The sequence below is a fragment of the Gallus gallus genome, chromosome 8 (genome assembly GCF_016699485.2).
Source record: "Gallus gallus isolate bGalGal1 chromosome 8, bGalGal1.mat.broiler.GRCg7b, whole genome shotgun sequence".
In the NCBI taxonomy this organism is placed as follows: Eukaryota; Metazoa; Chordata; class Aves; order Galliformes; family Phasianidae; genus Gallus; species Gallus gallus.
Window position 1 is genome coordinate 888952 of NC_052539.1, and position 25578 is coordinate 914529.

Below are 25578 nucleotides of genomic sequence, written 5' to 3' on the forward strand. Positions count from 1 at the left end.
CCAAAGTGGCTTCCTTTCTAAATTCTAAATCGAGCAAGATGAGGTCTGTATCAGACCACTGAGTATAAAGTGAAGGGTACCCTTTCCCACCAGGGCCCCGGCAGGGTGGCAGAAGGGCTGCATGAGCCGGTATGACAGAAATGCACAGGGGGAGCTCAGCAGGCCCACGGTGATCCATGTCCTGTGCTGCTGTATCTGAGGAGGGCTCTGACAGATCAGCTGGTTTTGCCAGGACAGGTGCCAGTATCCTGACAGGAATGGATTCTGCCCCTTGTGATTTCAGTTTCTCAAACCCAAATATGCATCTGGCATATAAAGAAACTTAGATTTTCTTGGAACTGTTGTCATATTGTTTAGCCGGAGCTAAGTGTGATGAGGTCCCAGTAGTGTGCGCCTCATGACATTACAAAAGCTATAAATAAGAAAGTGATTATATTGCCAGATACCCACTGATACAAGAGGAAAACACCACTATTGAGTTTCTCAAACAACAAAAATAAACTCAGGTCAGTGCCAGCAAATCTGACAAGAAATACCATTAATTGCAGAATCACCAAGTGGTCAAAATAACATCAGCAACATTGCCAACTCAAAGACAGCCTCAGAGCATAACATTCTCAAGTAGGAATGAGCAGGATTTTTCCCACGAGAAGTGGATCATTATTTCAGAAATCCATTTGCCTAGTAATTTGAAAAGCATTTCAAAGAAAAACATCTTGAGGGATTAAAAATAATGTTCTGATAGGAAGTAAATGCCTTTGCAATTGTGATCATATAATATCAATGGTGATATGGTAGTAGTTTCACTAACTCTCTCAGTAAATCTAGCGCAAACCAGAAAATTCCAGAAGCCTGAGGAGATTTAGAAGATATAATTTGTTCCCTCCGTTCATCAGAAAAGTTCTGCCCCGCATTCCTGTTAAATATCAAAGTAGGTCTATGGAAAGAGGAAAACAGTCTTCTCTAGATGACAAACCAAATTTTCAAGTGTTTTTCCTACAGGACATTTTCAGTTCCTAGTATTGGAAAAAGTCATGATCTAATAATAATAATTCATGAGCTACTCTGGGTACTAGGAATGCCTTGAGGTGATACACCGTGAGGCTTTGAAAGAAAGTACAATACAAACGGGGTTTAGAGAATTCATCATACAAAGACGTTTCTTTCTATTTCTGAGCTCTATGTAAAATTGGGATAGGGTCCCTATCTCATGGAGCTATTGTCATGAAGATTAATTAGTTAGGCCTATGTTTCACAGACAAAATGCCAAATCTTTAGAGACTAATAGATCTTTTTAAAAAATCTGGTGTTTTCTCACACTGAATTTCTTTCAGGATTGGGGCAATAATCTGCAACATATTTTCCAGCTTAAAAGTGCACAGCGTTGTTAAGTATTTGTTTTGTTTTTTTTCATTTATTTTGGCCAGTCACATCCTCCTTGGTTTAATCTTTTTAAGTCTCCCCAGAAGTTATTGATTTAAACATTGTTTTCTTTTCTTTTTGCTGGTTTTGGCAAATTCACAGTGTACAGCCTGCAGCTCAGAGTTCAAAGTGCTTGTCTGACCATCCAAATGCCTCTCACTTGGGAACTCTGTGAGCACATCAAATCTTCCACTGAGATTTTAGTGTTTTTTCTTTTTTAGCTTAAATCACTTTAACTTAAAATGCTGTCACTGTAGTGATGAAAGGTTATTGATGGTAAAATGTTCTTGTCTACAGCCAAACCTGTCTTCCTCACAACAATAATTCTGCAAACACTGACGAAGACACTCCCAAACCAGCTAATGGATGTAGTGAGTTTGATAACATAAATTATTATGCGACAGATTCCGTACATTGCCAATCCACTGTACTACCCTGAAAGGGAAAACTCCTAAAGAGTAGTATCTTCCTATTAATGATTTAATAATCCAGCTGTGTCATAGTAAACATCTAACTCCTGTTTCGAAATCACATGGAAAATGTAAGCGTTAGAGCAATGGTCACTGTCAATTATTACTAATTAGTCATCTGCAACGTACAACATGCTACTGAGTGGAATACTTGTAAAACTCCTTTGAAAAAGAAAAAATCTATTATTTCCAAAAGTGAGATTTGAATGCAATAATCAAACACTCCATGTTTGATTCAGACTGTATTTATTTCTTATCTAGTGCATCTAAGCTAACTACCTTGAGGCAGCAATATAAAAATCAGCTGCTGTGACTTGCTTCTTGAAAATTCATTTTGCTCCTTCTTAAATTCTTGGCCTGCTTGACCTCAGCAGATTTCACTGGTTTGAAAATGCAAGTTATAATCCTCTGTAGGGATTTAGCCAGGTGTCTATTACAGCATGTAATCTGTGATACAGTTTCCAATATTCACGCCGACTGAAGGTTAAGCCCCCCTGTCTTTGTTCCCAAGTAAAAAAGTCCATGAGGTGTTAGTGCGGACAGGAAGCAGACTGAAAGAAGCAACATCTTCAATCAAGCTCTAAGCCTGTGTGTATGGCACAGAAGGATGTCTGTGATGCAGGCTTTGGCTGAGAGTCATCAGATTTTAACCCTTGAACAGGAGCTGCTGACTGCCCTGTTGATATTCAAAGGTTACACTACCGCTATCTCTATCCTAAATCCTTACCCAAGGATCACTGTCCCATTTGTCACCAAGCTGTGCCCACAGATAGGCCTGGTAAGATGCCTCGGTGATCCAGCTCATCTCCGGCCAGCAGCACCCCTTGCCCCATTCTGAACACCTCTGTCAGAAATCCAGCTCACTGTCACAGACATTACGTGCAAACACAAACTAAATTCATATGCTTGAAGGGAAACCCTCCTGGGACCAGTCAGCAGCTTCTCAGATAACTCTGCTTTTTTTCAGCCATGGCTGAGCAGGATCAAATCGTGTGATACAGCCACAGGCCCTGGGGCTGCGGGGTAGAGCCTGCAAACAGGCACTTCCCAAAGCCCAGCCTTCTGAATTGTGGTGGTACTGGTATGGGAAATATTTTGAATTGCATAGGTGACATAAAATAAAATAATAGCAACTTAATTTGACTGCCTGCAAGAAGCCATTTAATACCAATATCCAATTACTGTACAGCAAAACAGTGGTATTTTTTCTAGCTGGTAATGGAATAGAGAAACCTCAGAAACCTCTTATGTTAACTGGCAGTGAAGCATTTAGAAGTACGTATTTGTGTTTACTTATTTAGAAATCTCTTGATGATATAAATATCATTTTAAAAAGTTATAAATATTTTTCACCTTGTCCAGCTGAAAAGATGTTGCTCAGGGGACTTAAATTAAGATCTATTTCCAACTGCCTGCTGGTCACAGAATTACTTATGGCTGCTAATGCTCTAGTTATTTGAACATTCCCACCACAGAACGTGCTTAGTTTTGACAAACGGGGGGAAAGTTTCTCTGTGTTGTATTCATTCTACTGAAATAGAGATCTTAAAGAGAATTATCTTAGAGATGTAGGCATTAAAATACATAACTGATCTCAGTTAATTGAATTGTTTCATACTAACATGTATTAAAGAACTTTCACGTAGACAGCTTTACACAGTTTGGGTAATACAAATATGATTTAACGTATAAATTACATTTAAGATTAATTAGAAACAGTTTAAAGCCAAGTTAGGTGTAGAAAAATTGAGAATCTGATTCTAAGCCTCTGAAGCAATAGTCAAATATTTCAAAATTGCATCACTGAATGCCATGCCAGCAGGAAGATGGGAACTTACCTATCATTATAATTTCTCTCCTCATCCCTGCGCTAGAATTCAGGACATTTATTTTATCGGCTTATATTGGCTTAATTTTTCTTTTTTTTTCAAATTTCCTCTCCAGAATATTGAAGTCCACATGGGTTATTTTGGTGCAATCAAATAATTTGTCCTTTTATTGAAAACTGAATACTACAGAATTAAAACAATAATTTTATTTTTAGTGGAAGAAATGCCCAAAGCCTCTTACCTGGAGTCTCGTTTGCAGTACTTACCTTACAGCATGGTCTGGTAACAGATTCAGGCATGGGACAGTGCTGTCACCCTGGCCTCACTGTAACTCACTGTGTTTTGCCACAAAGTGGAGTAGCATCAACTTTCTCAAAAACTTTTGTGCCCACAGAGATAGAGAGCACCATTCAGAAGCAAGCAAATGCCAACGCATATCATTTACTGTGCACAGTCCACAATCTGGATTACCCACTTAGAATTGCATTTGTGTTTGGCTTATAACATGAATTACAATGGCCATACTGTCTGCTGGTGCTGTAGGAAACCAAAGATATTCCTAAGCTACGCTTAACAAGTGTCTTGCTATCCAATAGCATTTATTTACTGTGTTTCAATACCTGTGTCCTCCCAGTGATACGGCTTTTGCCAAAGAGATGACAGAAGATACAGATTATAGGTATGCAGACCACTTCATGATGACAGCCACAGAAGTGACTGGATTTTTCTAGTAAACTTCAGAAAGGGGTGCCTCATGTAACTGAGTATTTTCTGCAAAATTTGGATTTACATCTATTCAAAGTGTATGGAACCTTGTATGTCTCACAGTGTGCATATTTTTCCTAAGGAAAATGCCTAAGTAAGGTGACATGTCCTTGTATTCATATCTGCTATATGAAATTGAGCTAAGTAACAAAAAATTCAGTCTTTTATCTAGTCTGCTTGAAACTTAATTTGATTTTCACTGTTTTATTCAAAAGGAAGGCATAGGAATAGTAACTATGAGCTTGAAATCAAGAAAACTGTGACAGGAACTTATTATAGACACATTTTGCAGAATATTCTCAGTTACTGTTCTGTGTTTTGAATCCTTCTGTTTAATGAGTACCGTTCTGCTTTTCAAATAACTGTTTTTTAATTTTTTCTTAACTTTGAGTCCCAAAGAATTGCTGTAAGTTTTAGGATTCAGCTATATTAATGGGAGAGTGACAGGAGAAAAGTGTTTTCCTGTGCAGGGAAGAGGAGTTGCTTGTGGGGAGGTGAAAGTGAGTGCCAAAGTCATTTTTCTTGTGTTTCATGGGAGTATGCCAAGGGGCAGAGCTGTGACCAAGGTGGAAACATGTTTGAAGCTCATTTCACATGCTGGATGGCACTGAACAGCCTCATTGCCCCGAGGTAGAGAGAAGCAATAATTGTAATTGTAAGAAAAGAAAAGGTTGATCATCATACCAGGGCTTGTTCTATTATCAGGGCAGGTGAGGAGAACTCTGATTAACGACAACCACAGCTGCACTTATGTCCATATTCAGCACTACTAGATACAGACGTATGCAACTTTTTCCCCAGCAGTGCAGACCATCAGTGACAAAAACCATAACTTCTTCCACAATCCATAGTGAACACAGAGAAAGATACAGGGCAACTACTGTTCTCTAAAACAAGTGCAGAATGAACAAGCAGCAAAATATTAATGTACTCTTGAAAGTTTAAATTAGATGGACATGATTCAGTGCAGCCTACAGGATCCGATATCTTGGCAAGTGATGCAAGATACCCCAATCTGCAGACAAAATAGCCTTTGTGAAGGAGAAGATTGTAGCTTGCAAGCTAATGCATCAAAAGGCCAGAGAGAGAATAATTCACTTTCACCTTGCTACAGAGGACAAGTAGCAGTAAAAGCTGTGCATTATTGGCAAGCTCTTTTTGTTGCTGTTTTTGAACTCAATCCACAGTTCAGACCTCCAGCCACCTCAGCAGCATTCCAAGCTGCAGCTGCTGACATCTCCCAACTAATCAAGCAGTGGATTATCTTGTCCTGATAAATTGGAGGCTGTGCTTCATGAAAAGTCTTTCCTGAAGTACTTTTCTACCCTGTAATAAGGTGGCACAAGTCTGAATCAAACTTGTGGTGCACTAATTTTTCTAGTGACTTCTGACAGAGAGTGCCCGTGTTTTAAGAAAAGACAGTGCTAGGCTGGAAATACAGTTAAGCATGTTTCATTTCACACCTGGATGAAAGTGAACATGAAGTTGTACTGCCTATTGTTTCATATGGAGTGCGTAGGGGCTATACTGCTCAATAATTTTCACCTAAAAATTGCTTCCTTTGTGAATGGAGCTCTTGAGGAGCATGATTGTTTTAAAAAAGAAATTTCTTGGCTGTTGAATCTTTCTAAGAAGAGTCAGATGTACTAAGGTGTTAGACACTTCCTTACCATTCCTGGTCTTTTGGGACTGGTCATTCCTCTCCCACTCCTGCTAAAAAATCTTGCCACATAAGCCCAATACAAGGGGAAATAAACTAGTTTCTTTCTCTAAATTATGCTGAGGAAAATTTACAGCACAGAAGTAAATGTGCTGTATACATTTGTGTACCTTTACCTTACTGTAAGATCATTAGGTGAAAGGTAAAATGTACAAGATAAATCTAGTTAAGATAAAGGTATTCTTTCCAAGTGCTCACTACTTCTTTCCCAGGTTCACTCCTGAATTAAAAGCAGCAATTGTCATGTGCCGGACACAAAACATCTTTATGTGTCGCAGTCACTACACTGTTCCTCTTGTAAACCTGTTTTACTCTTTTCTAGGGAAACCCCTACATGTGCAATAATGAATGTGATGCAAGTACCCAAGAACTGGCTCACCCTCCGGAACTGATGTTTGATCTTGAAGGAAGACATCCATCCACATTTTGGCAGTCCACAACATGGAAGGATTATCCAAAGCCTCTTCATGTCAATATTACACTCTCCTGGAACAAAACCATTGAGCTGACAGATAACATAGTTATCACTTTTGAATCTGGCCGTCCAGACCAAATGATCCTGGAGAAATCCCTCGACTATGGACGAACATGGCAGCCCTACCAATATTATGCCACAGACTGTTTAGATGCTTTCCACATGGATCCAAAATCAGTGAAGGATTTATCACAGCATACAGTCCTAGAAATCATTTGCACGGAAGAATACTCTACTGGATATATGACAAACAGTAAAATAATCCACTTTGAAATCAAAGATAGATTTGCTTTTTTTGCTGGACCTCGGCTTCATAATATGGCTTCTCTTTATGGCCAGCTTGACACAACCAAGAAGTTGAGAGATTTCTTTACCATCACAGATCTGAGGATAAGATTGCTTAGACCAGCAACTGGAGAAATATATGTAGATGAGCAACACCTGGCACGGTACTTTTATGCCATCTCAGACATAAGGGTATATGGAAGGTAAGAGATTATAAGCCTTTAGGAACAAGCATATGCGTTTGTTTATAGAGGTTATGCAAAAATGGTTTATTTCCCCAGACATAACAAGAAAAGCGACCAAAATGCGTTCATTGGAAATTTGACTCAATTGGTGCATCTCTGATAGTACTAGAAGTTTCTCACTCAGTGGCACTAAATCATGGGTGTTTGCTGTCACTAGCCTGCAGCGCCCTGAATGATTAAAGCATTTTCGTACATTGGCTCAGGATTTCAACCTGGCATTATGACACTTTTCAGGGACTCTCTGCTGTTATGTAGTTGAAGCCTCATCTGGGGCAGTTAACTGAGAAGAGGGATTCAGTTTCATTATTGTTTCTAGGCCTTTAATGCAAGAATCAATTGATACAGTAGCCTTTGCATAGACTCTTTCCAGTAGGGCAAACTGTTTACAAACAATGAGGCAACGGAGATGGAAGTCCATTCCTTTTCCTTTAATTAACTCTGAAATGCAGTGAAGCTGAAGCAGAATGGAAAAACCAGCAGTGTTTTGGAGGGCGTGAGACTGACCTGAATGCAACAAAGATTATTACTCATCCAGGTTCAAGACAGATTGGCCCTCTGTGGCAAGCCTGTGGCTGGTATCAGGTGTTGTAGACTCAAAAATAATAAAGGTGCAATGACATTTGTATAGGGAAATTTTCTTACCAGCTCTAACTAGCAATTGACTGATGACCTCAAGCAGAAGGGTTATGTCCTTAATGTGCATCTTCAATGCATATTTGTTCAGAAGAAACAAATGGAACCTTCTCTATTAGCCATTCACTCAACTCTCTAATGTACCCTTTTGCCTTTTTGTTTTCCTCTGTGTACCTTCAGAGAGTTCAGATCTTCCTTTATATTTATTTATATATTTTTAAGAGAAGCTAGATATCAAAACAAACAGGAACGCTAATTTATCTTAGAGGGCTGAGGTATTTTTCCAGACACAGGAACAAGTGAAAAATAATAGATATTAAATGTCTAATACACTAGCTGTTGTATTTTATCATTCCTGTCATGAGTTTACTACTTTCTCCCTCTTTTATACAAGCCTTTCAAGTTCTTAAGTACTTCCATAATGTACAAATAGATAAATAAAGTCAAAATAGAATCAAATTAATGTGATGCGATCTATCAAAAAATAGATGATCTGAATGCATATGAAGGAAATATTGCTGCCACATGCAGACTTGAATGCATACGGATTTCTGCAGGACCATAGATTTAGCATATAGTTACAATGTTCTGTATCCACACCCATATTCATACATAAAGACATTAATTCTAAGTGTAAAATTATACGGTAAAACTCCCATTTAAAGAATTCTTTATGTAACTCTTGTCAGTTATACTGTAAAGTAATTATTTTTCAGAAGTCTCTTCGTCAGGCTAAGTGGATGATGGACAACTTAGGACAGTGTTTCAAAAAGTTTAGTATTACTAACTCCAGCATATCAGAATTGGCAAATATGTTCTACTTCACGTGTATCCTTTCTCCATGAGGCTCCAAATAGGTTGTATGTACAGAGAGGTCATATCAGAGATCAGGATTTAAGTTCCTTACACTTCAAGGAAACATTGCTTCCCATTTGAAAACCCAGGAATGTTTCAATTACAGTATCAGTGTCTTGTCAAAGAAAGCATTTGGGGAGAGAAAAAAAAAAAAAAAAGAGTGCACTGCATGCAAATTAGAAACTGAAACCTTCCTAACATAGCTGGGGTACAGCAATCTTTTGAAAAATTATCTATAAAAATGAAGCCTAACTGTACAGAGAACTTATCTGAAGCTGAAGCTTGTTGTCTAAATGCAACAGTAATTTGACTTATGTGTTAACAGAATTATCTGATATGTACTACTGTCTCACTAGATTAGATCTGTGTGAATTCTTATCACTCTTCTGCTAATAAGAACAGCTCTTTAGGGATTTGGGGTCATTACTTTAAACACATAGCAAGCCTTTCACATTAAATAATGTGTGGGCTTGCCTATTACTATGTATGCATGCCCTGATTATTTGGTCCCACTGAAGAGTCTCTTGCAATAAGCCCCTGTCAGACAGTCTGAGGTATTTGTGGTCTCCTATCAGAAACTCTACAGGGTCTCTCTGCAAGATCTGGTACACTTGTGGGACACCTGGGTGTGCAGCAGGTGTGGGAACACAGAATCACAGAACTGTAGGGGTTGGAAGAGGGGAGGAGGCAAGAGTTACAGGCTGGTGTGTGCCCATTTCTGATTCAGCTGAACTTTCCAACCCTTGTACATTAATCTAGGATATTAACTGAAAATTAATTTATAACCTACCTTTTTTTTTTTTTTTTTTTGCCAGAATTTTTTACATTCTAGGCTTTGAGACTTAGGTGAAGCTAGGCTAGGCCAGATTCCATGAGGATAGGATACAAAGGTATGATACCTAAAAAGTACCCTAAGAGGGATGATGCTAGCAGACACATTTTGAAGCTAGTCCCTTTGTTAAAAATATAACCTGTAGTTTAAATAAAGTCAAAATCACCAAAGCTTAAAATGGCACGTTCCTAAAGGCAGCTTAAAATTTGTTTCATGCTGTATTTTAAGAATCAGTGCCAATGGAAAACATCTTAAAACTGCCAAATTTAATATGCAAAATGCTGAAGTATATAATACTTCGCAGTGAATTAAAGACAGGAGATTTTCCCACTTAATATATGGTCTGTTTGGTCACTGCTTTGCAGTTTGGTGTGAAGTCAGCCTGATGTATCAGAGATGAAAGCTGGTGTGTTCTTAATGGATGCTTTACCTCCTCTATTACTACCTGTTTGTTCATCTTCAGTTTACCTCTTTCATTGTGCGTTTATTAAGATGATGGAAAAAAAAAAAAAAAAAGGAAACCTGGCTGCCTGGCTGTTAGCAATTTCAGCAACCCCATTGTACTCATATTATTCAAGAAACCTAATAATCCACATGAACTAATTCTGACTTACTGATGGCCTGCTTCACTAAATCAGAGTGATTTTTTCTAGTGAATAATGGACGATGTGGTGTGCCAGTACCTTAATTAAAGAGAGCCTCTCTTAGTCTTGATCTCATTTTAATTTACAGGGTAATACTACAATAATATCACTAATGGAAGGTACATTAAAGGGCATCAAGTAGCATTAACTGTATTAAATTATGGCACTTGTGTTAATTAACTGCTGAAGCAAGATGGTCCTAACGGCTCAAAAGGTCGATTAATGCATAAATAAAGTCTTCTGGGATTGGAAACTAGGAAAGAGTAGACAATTCTCTGTCCTGCAGCAGAGAATCAAAGGTACCCCGTGTGGTAACCTCAGGAAGGTTTCTCTCCTTTCACTGCTTGAGGAGGTGGACATGCAGTGGGCTCTGCAGATCCCAGATACCATGAGAAGGACAGCCCTGACAGTAAGCACACAGGTCTTTTACAGCTCTTTCCTTTTCCCTTTTTCTTTTTTTTCCCCCTGTAGAATTTCACTAAAATGCTGATAATAGTTCCTTTGAAGTCAAGCAAAAGGTTCCTAGCAGATTGTGGATCAGACTGCTGACGGTTTAGCTGGATTCGTTTGAAAATATTTTTTGCTCAACTTTTGTGTTGTCAATAGTATGCACTTTTTACACCGCACATTAACTATAATTTTGGACAATAGCAAATATATATATATATCTCCCCAGTGGTTACAGAATGACTATCTAGCTAAACCAAAGAAAAATCTCATCCCCCATTGTACTTTCGTGATTAGTTTTTGATCTAAGAGCTAGCAATTTCTTTTTGACACTGGAATACCCAGCCTCTATACAACATTATTAAGCCCATTCGAATTTATTTTTATATTCTTCTTGCCTCGAAGCTTCTGTATTTAAGCTCCAGAGTTTTCTGACCCTGCTTCAGCTACACTTGCAGTTCCAGCAGTAACAGAAACCTCTAACTTGCAGTACGCATCTGAAAAATATCCTGTTTTAAGTTACTTGCTCTCACGTTATCTCTTCCAAATTTAATCCATCTCAGAATCTGAACAAATTACACTTGAGGAAGGCATACTTGCTACTCTAGGTCTTGGGGCTTTTTGCCTTTTCTGTCATCCTGCCCTGCAGCCCCCCATAACACTGGGTTACTGGTGCTACAATGTCCGTGCTGCAGAAAGCTGTGCCCCCCAAGGTTGGGTGCTGCGCCCTGGGTTCCTCCTCACATGGATGCATCAATGGGATTATATATGGGGTATTATTCTGGCATGCACTTGACAACACTATAATAATATCCCTCTGTGATGTGCCCCAAAGCAGAACTTTGCCCAATGGAAATGGGAGTACAAAAATGTGTTTTACTTTTATTTATAGGGAAATGTTTTCATTAACATTCAGCTCAAAACCTGACAGTCAAAGTGAAGATGTGTTGGCACTCAGCTTTTAATGGGACTGAAAAACACTATTCATATTTCAACTATATATTTACTGTATTTGAATACTCTTTTATTTTACAAGAACGCTCCACAAGCAGGTTATTTTCACTAGTACTTGGAGTAATTCTAGCAATTTCTCCAATTTAATTATAAACTCATTAGAGAATAAGAGAGAGAAAAAACTTGTGTATTTAAGAGCATGTCAATTTATCCTTAACTCCCAAGTGCAATTAGCTTTTTAAATTTATCTACTGTAGTATGTCAGTAAGGAAGATTGCCCTTCTTTTTCTGTAAACAAATCTAAGATCATCAGGAATAGAAATAATTAAATAGTTACTGCGTTTAATTTCACATTAGCAGCCTCCAGTGGTTTACCAGTGTTTTAGGCAGGTTTTACTCCTGCCCATGTTCCAGTGATACTAAATAGCATTTGTTTCCACCTGCCATCCTGATTACATAAGTCCTGGCAATCAGCTCAGAGTGGTTTCAGTCTTGCAGTTACTTGAAGGGGAGCAGAGCATTAGAATCTGGAAGGCTGACAAAGCCTTTAATTCTGCTACTCCCTTTTGAAACCAGTGGAATTAAACCACCAGATTTCATGTACCACCTTTCCTCATTAGCATGTGATCATCTTTTCTTTGGCCCATTTTGCAAAACGTCAAGTATTTCAGGACTGATCTCCCTCAGCTGCCTTTCAAGGAAGCTCCATATCATGCAGAATCAGTGTTTGAGGAGAGGAACCAAGCTCTTTTGTAGTATAATTCATTTTGCCATTGAACATTAAAGACAGAGAGATGAAACTCCTGATGAAAGAAATGGGAATTTTTCTTTCTGTGTTACTTGATATGCTGAAAAGCTATCCAAAGAGCCTTTCTGAATAAATTTGGTGATTCCGATATCTTGCAGATACTTTCTTTCCTTTAAGCTTTTCATTTCAAAAGATTTCAATTTAATGCCTAAAGATTTTCTGGATCACATGTACAAATGATCTCCGGCATTGGGATGTCCTTCAGGTTGTATCGGTGATAATATGCACATGATCCAAGCTGGAACAGTACAACATACTATCATGTTAAAAGTTTAAAATCTCTCTCAACTATTTCACGAGTAACAGGAACTACCAATTTGCAGACATTTTGTTTTGTTTTTCTGTGATTCTGGTCCCTTCCACCAGTACCCACGTGGCGAGCTTTTCTGCAGTCAGTTTTGTCTGTTTCTCTACTTAATTACACATGTTTAGGAGATGAGTTTTCAAGGACACTCATAAAATAAACAAGTTCCTCAGAAGGTAGTAGCTGGACTTAGAATATACGTATGCTTTTTCTTGACACAGGTGATATTTCTCTCTCTCTACTAATCTTTTTTTGTTGTAAGACATAAAGACATCATCTGTGATTTAGGAAAATGTTCAAAAGTAAGACAGTTAACATTTCTGCCTTTCCACTTCTTTTCCTCTAGTATAGCACTGTAGTAACTGCAGTGTACAGTATGTAAAGCTATGTATTGAAATAGAAGACCAAACCTGATACCAGTTTCAGGTGCCATCCTGTAAATCAGGAGTAAGTTCTGTGATTTCTGTTACCTGTACTTAACTGATGGGTTTCAAATACAGGAGAAATGAGAGAAAACAAGTGAAGAAGGGAGGAAGAAGGAAGGAAAGAACATAGGAAGACGGGAGTGACAAGGTTGTCACAGCTTCTATTTGAAAGCGACAGGGAAAAAAAAATAAGTAATGAACAAGAACATACCTCTCCATCTTTTCATCTTCTGCCATCCTCAGCTAATAAGGCAGGACAGTTCTGCTAATTTCAGGGGAAGTCCAGTGACACAGTAACACAGAGGCACCTATTAAGAAAACCTGAAAGTTAATAATAAAGGTCAAGGTCTAGTAGCCTTGTTCCTGTGAATTGTTACAGAGAGGCTGTGAGATCCCTTCCTATCATTTTCTCTAGTACCTCTGGGATTAGTGTGCCTCAGCAGTACCAGTGATCCGTGCATGAGGGAAGTCATCATGATTCTTACATGGTCACAGAGGGCTGTAGTGCAAATGAGTCAGCACCAGAGACCCTCAACGGATAAAACATCTGGTTAACTGGACTGAACAACAGAGTAAGTGTTCCACACTACTGTGATTCTCATTTCTTTGAATATAGTATTGTTTATGGAAAAGCAAGAAAAGAACTACAGAAAGAGAAAGCAATGCTGTGAATTTAGCACGCTGCAATATGGTCAAGAAAAAGGAGATGAAAGGTTACACTACAGGTAGAGTTCCCAAGAGAATGTCTGGCTGCTGACGCATGAGGAAAGCGTAATGTTAGCTGCAGTCCTTTGCAGGAGAACGGGCTGTGTCCTGGTTAGCTCTGTGGAATATGGTAAAAATGAAAGGATGCTGAGAGGCAGGAGACATCATAATGACATTAGGAGGGAGCAGGAACTTAACATACTACCACTCACATATGAAACCATCTGAAAGTAGACTTATAATTTCTACAGCTCACGGAGTTCTTGGAGATATAGTATCTGTCTATTAAATATCTGCTACCTCACACAGCACATCATCCAGGCTTCTAACAAGTAGCAACAACATCTAATTCAAAGGAAATACCTCATTGGTATGATTTTTATGTTTGAAAGACAGCCATACTCAGAAGAAACTTTTGCACTTCACTGGTGATTATTTTGACCACTCTGGGGTGATGACCACTATTTTTTCATAAGCCTGAAAACAAAAAAAAAAGCAATTCAAGAAAAGGCTAATAATCAATTGCTTCATACTATGGATTAAAGCTGAGCAAACCTTGGGACATATTACAGATAGTGCAACACATATGGTATATACACACACGCATATCCCAGTGCCGGAGGGCATTTTTCTATACTTCAAGTCTTTCTTTGAACTGTTCAGTCCTTCCTCTGAATTTGATGGTTGTGAAGATATCAGTAGTTGTCTGCTTCTTCCTTGCAACCCTCCTGGAATTTCTTGTGATAAGTCCTCAGTTGCTTTCATTTTCACCCTTGAATTCATTTTGGTCTTTATGGGAGCTATGCAGTGTCTTTGTTCTCTACCATTCAGTATTCTCACTTTCAACCTATTTAGATATGAGTTAAGCTGTAATATGATACAATATCTGATATAGAAAATGTATAAAATACTTTGAAATGCACTTAAGAAACACTGGTAGAGAAGCACAATTGATTGCTATAATCTGTCCTCCCTGCACCACCACTCGTAAACAGCCTAACAGGAGTACCAGTATAAATGTTAATGACAGCATTGCTGTCTTGATGATGGAGGGATACCGTGGGTCATGTTTAACTACCATCAGTATTTCTGTGACGTTGCACATGAAACCTATTAACAATATTAACATATAATTAATTTACATAATAATTAACAATCAGATAAAAACTGATTACAATAATGATATATACTCATACATTGAGATATGCGTCTTCACACTCAACTAATTAGTTGGCACTGACTGTTTTCACTTTGCTTGGTGACATGTGGTATATAAATCATTACAATATGTTAAATGCAAATGGTTGGTAATAGGGTAACCATCTGCTCACTGTTGGAAAGTTTGCAGAGGAATATAGTAAGCTGTACTTCTAATAACGATGCTACACTCACATCCCCGAAATACCAAATATCTAAAAACAGCTGCCTCCACTAATGCCAGTGTTACTAATATGTCTCTTACCCTTTTCATTTTCAGAAGTAAACTACATATTGTAAGAGATAATTTTGTTCTTCAGTATGAACTTGACTTCAAGGCTGGAGCATGCCACAGTAATGTGAACTACCGTTTTCTCAGAGCCTGATCTTTTTCTTAGATTGTGTTGAGTGCTTTTGAGCAGCCAATAAATAACCAGGCTACCCACTCTTTTGGGGACATCTTTTCTTCCACAAATATAATTAAACCTTCATCCTCCTCTAAACCCCTCCTGCCAGGCCCTTTTCCAGGGATGACATGATTCTGTACGTGATAGATTGTTGGCACATTGCTGTCTGGTAATGTATTACTCTAGAGACCATCAAAGAGTGCCTTCCATCTAATAATCTACCGTGCCCTATGAGGGCTAGAGATCACCACTGCAAAGAGGGATCAATTATTTTACCACCGACATGTATTATCAGGGGCTGTCACATACTTTCTTAATGAGCATTTCTGGATACCCAAGTGACAAAGTAATGCATTGGAAAATTAGGAGTGGGACAAGAGTGAAGGACTACCTGCCAAAGTGGAGGCTGTGCCTTCAAGCCAGAGCAGCTCCTTCTTTCCTTACCCATTCAGTCATTTGCTGGTCAGGGTCACCATCATAGTGTGCTTATGCTGGCTCCCCTGTAGTAATATATTGCATTATCGCCTATCAGAGAGATTAATATGTTCACATGCTGAATTCCCAAGACACAGCTCTGAGCATCAAAAAAGACGATGAATTAATTCAGCTCCCACTGACTGAATGGAAAAGTTTGTGCTTTCATCATAGTCAGATGGCAGTGCTGCTATTGCTTTCTTTGGGCGGGAGGGGCTGCTGTCTGTTTGGGGGTTATGCCTGACATGGCGGTGTCTGAATTAGGATCGTGCTCCTGGAGAAGCACCTGCAGGGGAAGAGGCTGCAGGAGAGCTCATTAGCCCTGCAGTTCTCAGCCCCTGGATGAATTACACAATGAGATACTTGCTCTACGGGATCTCATAAACCTGCAGCTTTGTGTAGGTATGCTGTCCTGCAAAGCTATCTGAGTTCAAAAAATGTTGAAGGGAGACAGCTTTATGCTAACACATTTTCCTTTGTTGCCTTGCAGAAAAGAGGATCTGTCTGAACACAAATTTGGTGGCTCCATTTTGATTCACAATGAATGCTTGTCTGTTTCAAAATGGGGCGTCTGAACTTTAGAGTTATCTATAGACAGAGCAGGTAGGATGAGTAGTACTTTATAATACCTGAAAGGCATGGTGTCAGCACTGGGAATTTGATAAGCTGGGGCCCTGAATTGAATTCCAGCCATGGTCACAAGTTTGAGGAAGCTCTCATTTCAAATTGGAAGCAGAGGAAAAACAGGATTCTTTCTCTTTAATTGCATTACTTTTATCGAACTGAAGCATTGCTTCAGTTCCCAGAACACTTTTTATATATTTTAATTCAAGTTAGTAGAGACAGAACTGTAGCAGGACTGTTTATTGTTTCTGACACGTTACTCATTTTCCCCTTCAACTCTCTTGTGCATTAAGAATTTCTAGGTTTGGGGATGCTGTTTACCAAAGTCATTATAAATAAACTAATTTCCACGTCTTTGACTTGGTGATACTTCTATGGAGCTTTTGTCTATAGTCCTGTTCAGAACAGCCATGCCAGTCAGGCAAACATGAAATGGACCCCACAGATCTTCTGGTAGCGCTTTGCACAGAGAGGAACATTACATTCAAGCCCTCCGTAGACAAACCTTTTAGTTTTATTTCATGTATGCTGCTAGCATTCACTGTGACACAAATCCTGGCAATCAGATGCTTTCCATCTGTTGTTTTCAGAGGAGAGGGAGGGTCATCTGAGAGATTCGAGGTTTGTTAGCCTTGCATACCCCAGGCTGTATTTTTATAGCCTCATCACGTTTTAATTGGCTCTGGATCTTCTCATTATATTTATTGAACTGTGGGCCAATTTTCCCTTACTTAGAGCCAGGGTTGTAGATTTTGCCATATAAGCACAATCAGGAATTGACTTGAAAACCATTTCAAAACATTATCATCTTCCCCCCAGGCAGAGCACAGCACAGCACAGCAGTTCCTTGACCTTCCACAGGCAGGAACAGGGTGCAGAGACAGCAGGTGGGACAGGGGACAGAGCTGCAATATGAGAAGGCGTCTGTTTTGTCAGTGACCCACCATAGGAAATACTCCTTCCACACCACTCCAGCTGCTCATTTCTCACCATTTTCACTTCTCTTTTGGTGGTCATCACTCCTTCAATCATATCGCACAAGGAGTCGCTGCCTATGTGGCTCAAAGGAGGCATGGAAACCTTCATCAGGAAAAGTAAAAATGAGATCAGAGGAGCAGAGGAGAGGGAAAAACATGAATGCCTCAATTTCCAGTGAAAAACAAACCTATTATTCTTTGTCAATGCAGAAAATTGCTTATCATTTAGAGGCTTCATTAAAGACACTGTGCTTATAGAAGCATGCCTTGTTTCCTTTGAATACTCCTGAAATAATTCTTCCAGCAGGACAGCAAAACAGCAAGGAGCCAGTTACATTTTTAATCACTAGCATCCCATAGGAATTGCAGTCTGCCAACAAGGGCAGCTCCTTCCCATTTGCAACACAGGAAAAGAATTGAGAGATCGGAAGCTGCGGTTCCAGCATGGTTTCTTACAGTTATTAATGAGCTAAAGATCAAAAAACCTGAGTGCTATTAACTGCTAATATTCTGCTGCTGAAAATGTTTAACCCAATCCACAACCTGTCTCTGAAAAAAAATGGTTTTCATTTCAGTTTTTCATTTGATTTTTTTCTTTCTTCTGAATCGTGAATGCAGACTAGAGAAACAGTTGGATGAAGACAAAAGGGAAAAGTAAAATAATGGTATATTTCTCTTCCACTGAACATATTTCAAAAGAAAAGGAGTATTGCTACTGCAGACTCAGACCAGATGGCATTATGTTACCTTCTCATCGGTTAGAAACAGCAGAGGTGACCCACAATGTGGTGATTCTTTCCTAGATCAGCCCTTTGATGTGAATGGCAGCAATTGCTTTGTTTCTGATACATACAAATACCTCATTTAAAATATGGTATCTTAAAAGATATCCCTGGACTTTTGTTTTTTTTGGCAGAGTCAATGTGAGAGATGAAATTCTGCAATCTCTCTGTTCCAGTAGTTACTTTTGGAGAACAGGACAGGCTTTAGATCTTGTGGTCTGTACGTTTGCTTGTTTCTCTGTTAATGCTTCATTAAATATACATGCTTGAAATAGGAGAGATGCAGCAGAGTGATACCACCAGAATGACAAAACTGTAAGTCAATTCCAAACGTAGGCAAAGTCTATTAACATAGTTCATTGGTTCCCTTACTGCGTGGTCCCACCCAGATTTCAAATAACATATGCACAGTTAATGTATAGCTGACATTCAGCCTGTCTGCAAATTATGGAGAGATTTATGCCCTTCCTACTCCCATGGAAAAGGTTCTGCAATTTTAAGTGTGCTGAATGCATGCTGTAACATGAGGAAAGCTTTTGTAAATATTGCTGCAATACAAACCTAATTAATAGAACATAAAGTCCAGTCTCTCCCTATCCAGGAGCCTCTCAATCATTTATAACTCTTTCAATGTGTACTTTCTTATATCCTCATTTGCTTATCACATTTAAAAAAATTAAATAAATAACAACTCACAGATTTGAAACTTCAGCTGCCATAGGGAGTAGGTGAGGCTTCATCTTGAGAGTCTTGTGGCAGCAGCCAAGTGGATTTGTTCCAGCCTACCAGTCGCAAGAGCAGGTGATAATAAGACCAGGTGTTGTACTGCTGTTTTGTCAAGGTGTTACAGAGTTCTGGGTCTACACTAGATTTAGCTCAAGAGGAACCTGTTACAAACTAACTTTTCTTATTTAACCAAAAACAAAAACAAAAAACCTTCAGTATCTTCAGGAGTAGGCTCAGTATCTGATAATCCAGAGATTATCATAAAAGGGTAACACTGAAACAAAACACAAGAGTGTTTTCTGTTGGAGAAAAAAAAAAAAAAGGAATTAAAACGTTGCATTCTGAAAGAAACATTCAACTTCTGCTACAATAAGTTTGAACAGGTGCCAGAAGCTTGCTCCCTTTGTGATAGTATTTTACGGCTGCTAAGTGGTTTGGTTCAGGCGATTTGCTGTATATCACAACAGAAACGTATATAGCATTAAATCCACAAAGTACTGCACTTTTCTCCTCTTGAGGTTTTCTGTGCAACATGAAAGCAGAGAACAGCTTTAACAAGATCTGGGTGCCCTCGTGAGTCCGATGTAATCCTCCCCTCCTAGCTGCATAGGTCACTAGGAGGAGATAAAACAGTAGATGAGAAAAGGCAATGAGCAGTAATGGTAGTGATAGGAGGTCACAGCTGCTAGGGGCACCATCCCGAATCCCAGTTGAACTGCCTCCTTGCCCCTTCTTTGCAAATATCAGTGTTTGCAAGAGAGAACACCAGCACTGAAATATATCAGATACGAACACTCATTCCTTCATCCCCAGAAGTATTGCTTATGAACATGTGTCCTAATAATGAGGCTATTATCTTTTTCTTTTTTTTTTTTTCTGTGATGTATTTGCGTAATTCAAAAGGTTTTGTAATTATGCTGAAGTTAGTAAGAGTAATTAAGAGTAATAGTAAGAATAAGTAACTCCTGTGCAATGCAGGAGTTCTTGGTATAGTCCTTGCACCTTGTCTCTTCCTACCAGTCAGGTCTTCAGGACAAATCCCTCTTCTTTTCCCTGTATGGCATCTTTCTGCCAGTGTGGAAATAAAACTGAGCAGTGGTCTCCTACCCATGGTCTGGGGCATGCTTTAAGACCAGAAACTGTCACACATTGTCTGAACATGCCCCAAAGACAATCCTGCCCATAAGGCATCTTACTACATCTGTTCTTCACAATACACTGCTGGTTGACAAATGGGTGCTGATGGACAGCCCTGCGTTAATGACAACTTTGTTTGTCAAATTTAGTTTCTTCTTCTGCCTACATCTGCTAGGCTTTCTTTTTGTTTATTTTTGTTTTGTTGTTGTTTTTTTACTATGCGTATATATACACACATACATTTTACTTCTAGATTAGCTCAAATATTCTATGAGAACACAAACAGCCCATACGTTTTCATTTAAGTTTGATGCAGAGAAAGCCTGTGTGACATTTCAGTGAAAAGGATAAAATTTGTATAGGATTTTAAAAGCTGTGTTAGGCAAGATAGAAATGCAAAAGTTTATTCTTCACTATAAACATATACTGATCGTTTTTGTCAGGACTATTTCTCAATTGCTTTCCCCTGTGACAGGTTTACATTATTCATAACTTACAATCTATTCCGTAAATTTTCAGTTATAACAGTTTCTTGGTGGAGGTCACAGAATATGAAGTACTGATTTGAAACATTTGAAATATAAATGAAGTTGTTCATTTCTTCTATTGCACGGAATGTCATAGACACAGAATCACAGAATCATAGCGGCCAGAAGGGACCTCTGGAAACCACCTGATCCAACCCCATGCTAAAACAGGTTCCCTAGTGTAGCTTGCATGGGAAAGCATCCAGGACAGTCTTGAATATCTCCAGAGAAGGAGACTTCACAACCTCTCTGGGCAGCCTGTCCCAGTTCTCTATCACCCTCAAAGTAAAGAATGTTTTCCTCATGTTTGTAGAGAACTTCCTATGTTCCAGTTATGCTAACAGGGCTAGAGATAGAATGACCCAATACTTCTTTTTTGGTATCTTAGGTGCCTGTGGGAAGCTAAGTTGTTTCTGGCATACCTCAAGCACAATGTACATTCACAAACCACTCGTTTCAGCAGAAAGAATAGGTATTTTTCAAGTATAAATTATTAGCGAGAAATGTCTGTTAGGGATGAATAAAAATACTTTCTGAATTCAAGCTACATTAGTAAAAAATTCTACTAACTTCTTATAAACCTCAAAAAAGACAAAATTTTAGCTTTGGAAATATTTTTGTTCAAAAAAAACTATCACAAATTTCCTTTAAAACCTGAAAATAAAACCACACATTTCATTTCATTTGACACAAGTGATTTTTTCCCCCTTTGTTTTTCTTTAGTTCAGCCAGTGAACTGAAAAATCAATTATTCTTACAACACTACTGGCAAATAATTCTTATCATAATAATTCCAGAAGGAACTATACCGTGACAAGGAGTTTATATTGTATGGAATTTGAAAGTTAGAAAATGGAAGCTAGCATGATAAACAAGGAGAAATGTTCTGTTCAGTTTTGTCACTTTTCTTTTGTCACTTTTCTTTTTCAAATTATGACTTCCAATCAAGATGAAAATAAGAAGAGAAAAAAAAAAAGAATGGAAATACTTTTCAACATTTTAAAGTGGATTTGGACTGTCTATTTTAATAATAACAAGAAACATCCACTTCCCAGTTATTGTAGATGGAGCTGTGAGTCCTAAGCATTTTTAAAATCAACCCTAATGTAACTCAAGAAAACACGAGAACAAAGCCACTTTTGAAATACTTAGTCAGATTCACTTGCTCTGAACAGTTACTTTTACAGCTTATTGTTTTGATAGTTTATTCACGAATATCTCAGAACATATTCCAGAGAGGAACATTGGTGCTTTGAAAAAGAAGAGGTGTTTTTGAAAAGAATATGGGTGCTTTATCATTAGCCCTAAAGTTTAAGTTCAGCAAAATGATTTTCAGAAAGAGATTAATTAACCCACCCATGTAGTAAGTCTTTTATTCTCCTTACCCTTTATGAGAAGCATCAAAATGAGTTTCGGTCTGACTACATTAAGAACAAAGCTGGGACGATGCAGCTCTTGCATGGAGTATGCCAGGTGCTTTTCTCTTTCTAGCAACGTACAGCAATGGCAGTACTGCAGAGGGAGAGATACAGTTCAAAGTCACTCAAAAATATCTACCAAGTCAAATGCCAAACAAGTCACATCAGGATTGTCAGGCACCAGGAGCAGCAGAAAGGCCTTTCCTGTTACTGATCTTGGTAGGAACAGGACAGAGCTATTCACTGCCCTCAGAGAGGTCTCCCTTCTTCCAGAGAGACCTGGCACTCAATATGACATGAGTGTGGTGAGCCCTAAACACCCCACCTGCCCCCCCCCCCCCCGTGTCCATGCACATAAGGCCCCTGCCCTAGTTGATGCTGCAGGGGCAGTGAGAGCCCCAGCAGCCTTTGCTCCATGCAGGGGACACCCAGCTGGGATGCTGGCATTGGCATCAGCATGATGCTGTGCTCCCCTCATGAGGATCAGTCCTCTGGGGACCATACCCACTGCCTCTCCCAGGCACACTGCTTGCAGCACCACAGGCATGTTTGTCTCCCTCAGAGGCAACCTATTGCAGCCCATCCATCGCTCTTCTATATATATATCATTCTGCAGCACTAACTTCCAGGGGCACATTCAAACCTTTAAATGAGTTCATAGGAGGTCTCTTAAACAGAAATGCTTTAAAATCTTTTGAAAAGAGCAACAGATGTACTGCTTCACAGAACTGGTTTCCCTGGTGTGGAATTCTGCGCACACTATGGATATTTTTATGCTGCTTTCCTCTATTATAGTCCTCAAAAAGTTACAGCAATCAGTATGAAATTAACCTTGCTTGTTTCTCATGTAGCAGAAATGCTGCTCCCCGACTATGGCTAGTGAAAACAGTTTATTCCATACTGTGACACAATAGGTGCTGCATCATGAGTCTTTTCTTACGCTGAAGAAAGTAAAGGTACTTCTGCCTCTCACACGTCTGTCCAGCATTAATTGTTGCCAGAAATTTGTAACAGCTCACTTAGTGTAATTCTGCCTAAGAGAAGAGAGGGTTTTTCCCCCACTGCAGAGAGTTAGGAAACATTTTTGAATGATATTGTAAGCATGTCCTCCGGACAGTAATTTAATGTCCACAATTTTAGACCTCCCACACAACAAATTGTTCCTTTTCAGCAATGCAATGGGAAAAAAAACACCTTCAGGGTACCAGCTGGCAGCTGATCCTGTGAAATCCTACTTCCAAATAAAGACAGGAAGCTTGGTGCAATTGCTAACAACCTAAAGCAGTTTTCTTGGGATTGCTGCTAAGCAAATGTAAGACCAGTATTAATTAAATTAAAACAACAACAACAACAAAGTCTATCAATGAAATATAAGGCAGTAATATGCAATGCAATTTATTATGTTCAAATCTAATGTACGAATTTGTATCAAAATAAAAGGGAAAGTAGGAGAAACAGTGGCTCCTAAAGACTCTAACTTTTGCTGAGTTTGTTATGCTACAAAACTTTGTAGTGCCACACTGCTATACCTTTCATCTGAGGCTTTTCCATCATATTCATGACTGTCTAGCACGTTATGGTACAGACCTGTTTGCTGTACATAACACAATATAGAATAACCAAAAAACAAGAGTTCTTACAGCATAGTGCTCAAATTCTGCTGGGTGGTTGTATTCTTTAACATTTATGCACCATCAGGGCAACAGCGACACAGTACTGGCAAGCAAGGTACTACCAAAACGATCACTAGCATTGTTGGTGCTGCCAACTAAGCAATGGTTGCACAGTTGGCAGCACTAGAAAAAAATGTCATTATTAAAGTTCATCTTACTGAGAGATTTTGCTTCCTCTCCCAGAGAGACATGACTAGGACTAGAGGGAATGGCTTCAAGCTGCGCCAGGGAAGATTCAGGCTGGACGTTAGGAAATACTACTTCTCTGAAAGGGTGGTCAGGCACTGGAATGGGCTGCCCAGAGAGGCGGTGGAGTCACTGAGCCTGGTGGTGTTCAAAGAGCATTTGGATGTTGTGTTGAGGGACATGGTTTAGCGAGAACCATTGGTGAAGGGCGAATGGTTGGACTGGATGATCCTGTGAGTCTTTTCCAACCTTAGCAATTCTATGATTCTATGACTATCCTCAGCTTTGGCTTCCTCAGGTAGGTAATAAAATCTTCCTCTTTCTGTGATTAAATGTTACAGCAAAATAGATGCAAATAAAAAATTCCATAAAATACCAACATCCTACCTTTTCAACAGTCGTGGCCTTAAAAGGAGATCACACCTGGACTTCTCATCTTCCACTGACGCCCACTTTTTATTCCACGCTCTCACTTGCCATTACTGTGTACTCAGTTCTAAAAATACAGCTAGTCTAGAATAATATGAATGAAAGGTGGAAACAAATTAGGCCACATTTCAGACAACATGAACATAATTTCATTGATTGCAGTGGAACCAGATGGACTTAAATCAGCTTAGAATCTGTGTTCATGGGTAAAATTATCTGTGGAACACACTGCTGGCAAACTCTTGCACATCTTCTGGCTGCTCTATTGACACATTTCCATGAAAACTAATGTCTCTGAAGGAAAAAAATAACTGAGCATTTGGAAAGGTGAAGGAAAGCAGTTCTGTATAGCAGCTAACAACAGCTCTCTTTTTCAGACAGATTTGTTTCAGCTTAAACACTTAGACACTTTAATGAGTGTCTTTATACAGACTCAGAAAGAGACAGGGATATCACTGCTGTTATCCTACTGATGGCAAATTTTCTTACTGTGTTCACATCAACAAGATCCTCCAGCACATTTATGGGTTCGCAGCCTTAGTAAGGAATTTGGTAGGAATAAGTTAAATAGTATTTCCCTTCCTTTCCTGAACTGAACTTCTTTCTGAAATGTAAAATCTTTTTTATGCAGCTGTTTACAAGAGAATGTCATATGTGAATTGAAAAAAATGTTCAGCCATTCCACTTGGCTAGGTGTATCTAAGTATCTAATGTTAAATATAGGTATTTCTAGTGCAGTAGACTGAAATAACTTGAAATTAACTCTTCTTTTGGGTACAAACATTGTTGGATTATTTTTACACCATGGACTTACAATACTGAAGTAACAGAACATTTTTTTATCTATTCGTTTTTAAGGTTTTCATCTAGAATCATAAGCTTCACGTGCTTAACTGCTTAGGTGTTTTTAAGACATTTAGATGTCTTAGAAAAATAGATTATCGTCGCCTTTCTGTTTGAGTTCTGAGCATTGTTGATCTACCCTGTAAATATTTTTAGTTAGTTTGCAATTGCCTCCTTTCATATTGAAGGATGCCAGCTAACAAACTAATGGATTTCAGAAACATTTACAATTTATTTGTTGACGTGAGGTTAAATATGCTAAGGATTCCTTCTCTAGTCTACAGCTCCTCTCTATGAGGAGAGTATAGTGATGAACAGGGAGAGGACTGTATTTGTTTTGGCTACTTTTTTCTTTTTTAA

The 25578-nt window shown here is 38.8% G+C and overlaps 1 protein-coding gene and 1 long non-coding RNA gene across 13 annotated transcripts in view; one reads left to right on the forward strand and one right to left on the reverse strand.

The window, feature by feature from the left end:
- NTNG1 (netrin G1) overlaps nt 1-25578 on the forward strand; it is a 145270-nt gene that overhangs the window by 57616 nt on the left and 62076 nt on the right. For all 12 annotated transcript variants that reach the window (XM_015290342.4, XM_015290344.4, XM_015290345.4 and 9 more), the window contains exon 3: nt 6529-7169. In XM_015290342.4, the coding sequence (XP_015145828.1) occupies nt 6529-7169 (641 nt within the window). The remainder of the gene's footprint in view (nt 1-6528; nt 7170-25578) is intronic.
- LOC112532929 overlaps nt 17339-25578 on the reverse strand; it is a 28573-nt gene continuing 20333 nt past the window's right edge. Inside the window, exons 5-8 of the long non-coding RNA XR_003076531.3 lie at nt 24334-24459; nt 22055-22181; nt 18976-19304; nt 17339-17600 (exon numbers count right to left, since the gene is read on the reverse strand). This is a non-coding gene — a long non-coding RNA (uncharacterized LOC112532929). The remainder of the gene's footprint in view (nt 17601-18975; nt 19305-22054; nt 22182-24333; nt 24460-25578) is intronic.